Here is an 8,331-nt window from a genome sequence, read left to right on the forward strand (position 1 = left end):
GAAAAAAAAAGAATGACTAGCAACTTTTACATAGCTGAAAAGCAAAACCCAAATATTCATCCTGACTCTAGTCTAACAGATTCTGCAGATAAAATTTTCCCCAAAGCATCTTCCCGCTTAAATGACCTGAAAAAACTGTGAAGTTGATTTAAGTCTCACTTGTGTACATGAAACAGAAATGAGTTCTAGCATAGCCTGCTCTCTCTCTCTCTCTCTTTTTTTTTTTTTTTGAGATGGAGTCTTGCTCTTTTACCCAGGCTGGAACGCAGTGGTGTGATCTTGGCTCACTGCAACACCTGCCTCCCAGGTTCAAGTGATTCTGCTGCCTCAGCCTCCCACATAGTTGGGATTACAGGCGCCTGCCACCACGCCCAGCTAATTTTTTGTATTTTTAGTAGAGACGGGGTTTCATTGTGTTAGCCAGGATAGTCTCGATCTCCTGACCTCATGATCTGCCCGCCTCGGTCTCCCAAAGTGCTGGGATTATAGGCAAGAGCTACCGCGCCTGGTCCAGCCCTCTCTTAAAAGCTTGTGTATGATGTGTGCATAGGAGTTCCTAATTACTCTCTGGCCTAATTTACTTTGGTGTAGCACTGACTCCAATATTAAGGCTGGAGAAGCCCTTTCCAAGATCAGCATCCCAAGCTGGCCTGAGGTGCTTTTCACAGCTTCTTAGGGCTCTCATCTCCTCCTGGGTTCAGAACTGAACCCAAACTACATGCACAGCCTGACTCACAGCTGTGGGTTGCAGTGATTGCTGGGCTTCATTAGGGAGGGGTGTGGTTTCCTGCATGCTTAGTCTTTGGGGGGAGTCTGAAAGAGAATCAAGCATTCCTTATGCCAGTTGCTTAGTCCTTGGGGGGTATCTGAAAGAAGCAAGCACTTCTTAGATCAATATTTTCAAGACTCATCTGATGCAGGCCTCTGCGTGGGGCTGGAGGATAGACTGTTTCTTCAGCTTCTCTCTCTCCAGGGTGGATATGAACTTGAGCCCTTGCAATGAACTGCTTGCATGTTTTCCTCCCTGGGAAATTTGTGTATGTATGTGCAATTATGATGGGGGAAAGGGTTTAAAGATACTTTCAAAAGTGGACACTTCTAGTGTTTGTCCCTTGACAAATGAGTTTCTCGACCTGTTTTTTTTTCGTTACCAATGCCTCCCCGAGTCTTTTTAATTTCCCCACCCTCACCCCTACCCCACGAAATTTTCTTTTCTTTTTTTTTTTTTTGAGACCAAGTTTCGATCTTTTTGCCCAAGATGGCGTGCAATGGCACGATCTAGGCTCACCTCAATCTCCACCTCCTGTGTTCAAGAGATTCTCCTGCCTCAGCCTCCTGCGTAGCTGGAATTACAGGCATGCACCACCATGCCCAGCTAATTTTGTATTTTTAGTGGAGACCAGGTTTCTCCTTGTTGGTCAGGCTGGTCTCGAACTCCTGACCTCAGGTGATCCACTCATCTCGACCTCCCAAAGTGCCGGGATTACAGGCATAAGCCACCGCGCCCGGCCTCTTTTCTTTTCAAAACAGGGTCTCACTCTGTCACCCAGGCTGGAGTGTAATGGCATGATCATGGCTCACTGCAGCCTCAACCTCTTGGGCTCAAGTGATCCTCCTGTCTCAGACTCCCAAGTAGCTGAGACTACAGGCATGCGCCACGACACCTGGTTAATTTTTTTTTTTTTTTTGTATTTTTTTGTAGAGATGGGGTCTCACTATGTTGCCTAGGCTGGTCTTGAGCTCCTGGGCTCAAGCAATCCTCCTGCCCCTACCTCCCAAAGTGCTGGGATTACAGGCATGAGCCTCCACGTCTGCCCTGAAATTTCAGTATCACAGCTATATTGTATATCTATTTATGTGCTGTATGTATGCTGTGCTTTATACATAAAACATATGTTTTATTTTTTGCCCCTTTGGGGTGAGATAGAGACCACACTGAGAACACACGCTTTACATAATTAGTTCACAACTTGCCCCTGGCAGCCTCCACCACGTAAAATCAGAAGAAAGCAGCCCAGCAGGGCCTACAAGGAATGTGTGAACGGATGCACATAAAGTGCTTAGCAAAGCGTGGTAAACAAGAGCCCTTGTTGTTGTCATTCTTGCTTTAAGCCTAGTCCCAGTGATGTCTGTAACCCTCTCTTGGGCCAAGGAGTCCCATGGCTCTGGAGGGCTGTTCAGAGGACTAAGTCATTCCCAGTCTGGAGCTCTAAGGGATCAGTAGGTACCTAAGGGAGTGAACTGGGCTTGGAGGGACTGTGGCCGGAAGACAGCTCTGGGCCTGGTGGTGATAGAACTTCCGATTTCTCAGGAAAAGCCAAGAATGTGGATTTTGGGTGAAACTCCTGAATTTTAAGCATTGGCTCAATTAAACAACAATAAGGCAATGTGAACCGAACAAAAGGGATGTAACCAAGATTTACTGACTTTCCCAGAGTCACGGGCACGGCTGGGATTCCAATAAGGACTCCCAAACCAGTGCTCTTTCCACTTAACCTAACGCACACCCTTCATCTCGCCGCCCCTCCCCACTTCTCCGTCTTTGGGAGTTCTTCGATGCCTCTTCCCCCTTCCCCCCCAGGATTCCCTCCCCATAGGCCACCCGCCTTCCAGCAGGGCGTGGTCTCTACAGAGGAGGTCAGGTCTCCCAGGCTTCCTCAGCATCGACGCCGGGGAGAGCCCTGGGGTTGGGAGCGCCCAGGGCCCGCGAAGGAGGAGGTGGCTCAGGTGTCAGGGCGCACCGTGGGAACCGGCCCCGGGGGAGGCGTGGAAAGGCGGGGCCTGGGACTCGACCAGCCTCTCCCGTGCCGATCGCAAAATCTCGGAGCTGAAACAGCCCGTTGTTCGCAGCCTCCCTCTGACCGGCCGCCCTGCCATTGTTTTCCATTCGCCCGGGTCGCGGGTGGGAGGCGAGGCACGCCGGGGTTCTGGAGCTTGGCCGCGCGCCAGGCTTGTGGCCTTCGTCCTCTGGGGCCACTGGGGCGGCCACGCCTCTCCGGCGGGAGGAGAGAACGCGTGGGTCCGGGTGGCTGCTCCGGCCCTTCCGCCTCCAGCTCGGCCATGGGGTCGCGCAGCTCCCACGCCGCGGTCATTCCCGACGGGGACAGTATTCGGCGAGAGACCGGCTGTGAGTGCGCCCGCGCCGGCGGCTGCGGAGGGGACGGGGCGAACCCAGGCGTCTGGGGCTAGGGAAGGGGTTGGGTTGAAGGATGGATGAACTTACAAATCTGGGGTCCGGGGCTCCCCGGAGCTGGAAGACCAAGACCCCAGTGCCTGGGATCGCTGGGTTCGGGGCGGGTTAACCTAGGGGTCCCAGCCTCCAAGTCTGGGGAGGATCCGGGTTCACGGGGTTCGAGTCCAGAGGAATCCAGGCACCCAGGTGTCCTCGAGCCCGGATCGAAGCTGAAGGCAGAGCTGACGGCGGATGGAAGGGATGGCTTTGGTACTTTGGTTTTCGGGAGGTTGCGAGCCGCCCGGGTCTTGAACCTGGATTTTCGCGGGATCGTGTCACTCTCCCTCCGCCCCGGCCACCTCCACCCCTGATTCCCCGGGATGATCGCCCCTTCCAACCAGCCCCCGCTGTTCTGGCCCATCTTCCCGGCCTATTGGGGCGGGTTTCTGGAGCGGGCCCTGCAGAGTCACACACCCCTACCCCACTCTCCTTCCCGCAGTCTCCCAAGCCAGCCTGCTCCGCCTGCACCACCGGTTCCGGGCACTGGACAGGAATAAGAAGGGCTACCTGAGGTGAGGGGGAGCCGGCCTCATAACTTCTGGCCCCTGTCTCTCTGACTCCATGTCCCTCTTTGACCCTCCATCTGGCATCTCTGCCTTACCCTCTTTGAACTTTGGCTTTGCAGCCGCATGGATCTCCAGCAGATAGGGGCGCTCGCCGTGAACCCCCTGGGAGACCGAATTATAGAAAGCTTCTTCCCCGATGGGTGAGGCTTGCTGGGCGTGGGGAGGTGGAGGCGGGAAAACCGGTGTGTGAGTGGGTGGGAGGGGAGGTTAGAGATTGAGGCAGAGTGATGGCCAAGGTGACCACCACCTCTTTCCATTCTGCCCCCTGTCTCCCCAGGAGCCAGCGAGTGGATTTCCCGGGCTTTGTCAGGGTCTTGGCTCATTTTCGCCCTGTAGAAGATGAGGACACAGAAACCCAAGATCCCAAGAAACCTGAACCTCTCAACAGCAGAAGGAACAAACTTCACTGTGAGTTTGTGAGGACCTGCCCAAGTGAGAATGCAGATGTACCCACACCAGGGACAGGCTCCAGGAATCTTCCACTCCCTCCCTGAGCCCATTGGCAACCTCCCCCCTTCTCCAGGGTGGCCTTCTGCTGGAAGAGAGCCAGGGAAGACCTACAGTCCTTTCCCCCTCCCACCCTCTCCCCAGATGCATTTCAGCTCTATGACCTGGATCGCGATGGGAAGATCTCCAGGCATGAAATGCTGCAGGTTGGCAGAAAGCGAGAGCAAGAGATGTGATGTGTGAAGGATGGGATGGTTAAATGCAATGGTGTGAGAGATGGGGTGGGATGATTGGGGAGCTGGGGTGCAGATAATTGGGGTATTGTTTGGGAAATGGGAATGGGTGCAGTTGGAGTGTGGGTTTGTTGGGAGTCGGAGTGTGGAGCAATTGACTATGAGGTTGGGAACAGATCAGTGATTCTTAACTACGGGTGATTTTGCTCCCTGAGTGAATATCTGGCGATATCTGGAGATGCTTTTTGTTGTCACAATGGGGGAGAGAGTGTGCTACTGGCATCTAGTGGGTAGAGGTCAGGAATGTGGCTATATATCATGCAATACCCAGGAAAGCCTTCTCCAACAAGGAGTTATCTGGCTCCAAATGTCAACAGTGCCAAGATCGAGAAACGCTGGAACAGATGTGATGGAATGAGGATGGAATTAGAAACCCTTAGTGGCTAAGGTGGAGAATGGTGTGGAGGATGGATGGAGGTTGGGTGATAAAGTTGGGTAATGAGTTTGAGCATATTTTGAGGGTAGTGCAGGACGGTGAGGGAGAGATAGGAGATTGGTTGTTGAAGCAGTAGGGAAAATTATTGGGGGGATATGGTGAAAAATGGATGAAGGATGGATTATAAAATTAGCAATAACTTTTGGGATGAGGTGGGCAAGGTTTACGAGATGGGGAGTAGCAGCCTTCATGCCCCCTCCTTATGGCTGCCTCTTCACTCATCTCCCAGGTTCTCCGTCTGATGGTCGGGGTACAGGTGACAGAAGAGCAGCTGGAGAACATCGCTGACCGCACGGTGCAGGAGGCTGATGAAGATGGGGATGGGGCTGTGTCCTTCGTGGAGTTCACCAAGGTCAGAGTGCCCTTGGGGATTGGGGAGTTGAGATCAGGAGTCCCTGGGGCAGACAGACATGGGAAATGTTCAACGGAGGAGGGCGGAAAGATAGGGGTTGCCTGGGAATGATGGGGTCTCTGGAATGGGTAGAACCCTGGGGGAGAAGATTGGGAGCATGGAGAGCTGAGAGTCAAGCCTCTTGCCTGCTATTTGTTTTTCCCTCAGTCCTTAGAGAAGATGGATGTTGAGCAAAAAATGAGCATCCGGATCCTGAAGTGACTCCGTTTGTGCCTTGGGCTTGCTCCTGCAACCAGTATCTCCTTGGAATTCATCCAAAGCCCCCATGGACGCATGGACGCAGGGCGCCAATAAACTGTATTCTTGCTTCTAACTCTATTTAGGGCCAAGAGAAGAAAGCTGGAAGGATGCATACTAAAGTCTAGCTCAGCAGTCCCCAACCTTTTTGGCATCAGGGACAGTTTTTCCATGGATGGGTGACGGGATGGTTTTGGGATGATTCAAGTGCATTACATTTATTGTGCACTTTATTTCTATTATGATTACATTGTAATATATAATGAAATAATTATACAACTCACCATAATGTAGAATCAGCAGGAGCCCCGAGCTTGTTTTCCTGCAACTAGACAGTCCCATCTGGGAGTAACGGGAGACAGTGACAGATCATCAGGCATTAGATTCTCATAAGGAGTGCACAACCTAGATCCCTTGGGTGTGCAGTTCAAAGTAGGATTTGGGCTCCTATGATAATCTAATGCCACTGCTGATCTGACAGGAGGCAGAGCTCAGGCGATAATGCAAGCAATGGGGAGTGGCTGTAAATATAGATAAAGCTTCAGCTCGCCTGCTGCTCACCTTGTGCTGTGCAGCCCAGTTCCTAACAGACCACAGACCCGATGCCAGGTCTAGCTCATTTGGTCTCAGAGCTGTGAATCAGCCAGCAATCTTTTGGCTGCAAATCACTGAAAACCCAGCTCAAAGTGACTTAAGTCAGAAAGAAATTTTATGAATTCATGTAATTAAAAAGTCCGGAAGTATCTGCCTTTAGGCACGGCTGGATCCAAGGGCACAAATGGTATCATCAGGCCCCAGTTATTCTCCATCTCCCAGCTCCGCTTTTTCTGTCTGTAAGCCTGATTTTCAGGAAGGCTCTTTCCTAGTGATGGAGATGACCACCATCAGCTCCAGGCTTCTATCCTGCTAACCCAGTAACCCAGTGGGAAGAGATTTACTTATTCCAATAATTCCAAGTGGAGAGTGTCATTGACCCATTTGTGGTCTCATCCCTACTTCTAGGGGAATGGAACACTCTGAGTGGCCAGGCCTGTGTCATGTGCTAATTCCTAGGGCCAGGGAAATAAGGTCTGAGGATTCAGGATGGGGAGAAAGGTGGTTGCTTAAAGGAAAATGAAATACAATTAGCAGAATAAGGGGAAATGAGTGGTCTGCTCTGCTCGGGCAAAACAAGAAATGCCCATTACTGTGAGGGACCCTTGAAGTCTGGACTCTTAAATGGGTTTTTGCTGATTTCCTGGGTGCATGCTGGGATGATGGGGCTTGATGGGGTAGGGAAGTGATGATGTAAAAATAATAAACAACATATACCTTCCTAGAGTGTGAATGCATTCGAAGATTCTAAGAGTAAGCTTGTTTTCATGGTAAGATGTTCAAACATTGATATAAGACGGAATGGAGTAGGAAGTCCCATAAAACTATGAGACTCTATGTCTGCAGCAGAGCACTCTGGTTGCACCTGTGGGAGACACTGTAATTGCCCTGCTGTTTTTCTCCCTCCCAGAGCTGGTCTTTGGTTGTCTTGTATCAACACATGAGAACCAGTTGTGCTTATAACATCTCAACTCTGCTTTCAATGATATGTTAGTAACTTGAAACTGGCTATAGCGGGAATATTTACACCACAGACATTGGTAAGTGCAACAGGTTAAGGCTTTTTCCTCCTGGAAAGCCAGTTGTTAAACATTTATCTGCACACCACCTGCTAGACATTTCCCATTACTTTGCATGCCAATGGTTTCTTTCCTTTTTTCTTTCTTTCTTTTCTTTTCTTCTTTCTTTCTTTCTCTTTCTTTCTTTCTTTTATCTTTCTTTCCTTTTTTTTTTTTTTTGAGACAGGGTCTAGCTTTGTCACCCAGGCTGGAGTGCAGTGGCACAGTCTCGGCTCACTGCAACCTCTGCCTCCTGGGCTCAAGCAATGCTCCCACCTCAGCCTCTTGAGTAGCTGGGACTACAGGCACATGCCACCATGCCCAGCTAATTTTTTTTTTTAAAGAGTTGGGGTTTCACCATGTTGCCCAGGCTAGTCTTGAACTCCTAGACTCCAGTGATGCACCCACCTCGGCCTCCCAAAATGCTGAGATTATAGGCATGAGCCACTGCACCCAGCCTTACATGCTAGTGGCTTATTTTTGCAAGCACGGTGATGCCTTGCCCGAGGGCTTTGCATGTATTCAGCCTGTATAAGGGGCAGGGTGGAAGTGCCAGAGATTTAATGACATTAGGAGTAGCTCTCAATTAGTGACAGATGGAAATTGGTTGGATAAATACCCAGTTACTTCATCATTCAGATGGCACAATTTAGATACATGTTTTCTTAATTTTCATAGCAATTTCCAGCAGATTTGAGCCCCCATTGCTTACAGTGTTAATTCATTTGCTTGTTAAATCACCCTGTCCTGGCCAGGGGCAGTGGCTCAGGCCTGTAATCCCAGCACTTTGGGAAGCCAAGGTGGGCAGATCACCTGAGGTCAGGAGTTCGAGACCAGCTTGGCCAACATGGTGAAACCCTGTCTCTACTAAAAATACAAAAATTACTCAGGCGTGGTCACATGCACCTGTAATCCCAGCTACTTGGGAGGCTGATGCAGGAGAATTGCTTGAACCCGGGAGGCAGAGGTTGCAGTGAGCCGAGATTGTGCCATTGCACTCCAGCCTAGGCAACAGAGTAAGACTCTGTCTCAAGGCTGGAGTGCAGTGGTGTGATC

General features: G+C 50.7%; 1 protein-coding gene across 1 annotated transcript; it reads left to right on the forward strand.

The window, feature by feature from the left end:
* The first annotated feature begins 2,650 nt into the window (after positions 1-2,650).
* CHP2 (calcineurin like EF-hand protein 2) lies at positions 2,651-6,964 on the forward strand. Its single transcript, XM_002826242.5, has 7 exons — positions 2,651-3,127; positions 3,672-3,744; positions 3,858-3,938; positions 4,076-4,206; positions 4,390-4,451; positions 5,204-5,326; positions 5,534-6,964. Exons 1-7 carry the CDS (start codon positions 3,061-3,063, stop codon positions 5,585-5,587), a joined length of 591 nt encoding a protein of 196 aa, XP_002826288.1. The 5' UTR covers positions 2,651-3,060; the 3' UTR covers positions 5,588-6,964.
* The last annotated feature ends 1,367 nt before the right edge of the window (positions 6,965-8,331 follow it).

The sequence above is a fragment of the Pongo abelii genome, chromosome 18 (assembly GCF_028885655.2).
Source record: "Pongo abelii isolate AG06213 chromosome 18, NHGRI_mPonAbe1-v2.0_pri, whole genome shotgun sequence".
Classification (NCBI taxonomy): Eukaryota; Metazoa; Chordata; class Mammalia; order Primates; family Hominidae; genus Pongo; species Pongo abelii.

What these genes read in the sequence shown, in the direction of transcription:
- CHP2 (XM_002826242.5), top strand. Translation starts at nt 3,061, where the DNA reads ATGGGGTCGCGCAGCTCCCACGCCGCGGTCATTCCCGACGGGGACAGT. An exon ending in AATAAGAAGGGCTACCTGAG is followed by an intron (nt 3,745 to 3,857) that starts GTGAGGGGGAGC and finishes TTGGCTTTGCAG; the next exon opens with CCGCATGGATCTCCAGCAGA. An exon ending in GAAAGCTTCTTCCCCGATGG is followed by an intron (nt 3,939 to 4,075) that starts GTGAGGCTTGCT and finishes CTGTCTCCCCAG; the next exon opens with GAGCCAGCGAGTGGATTTCC.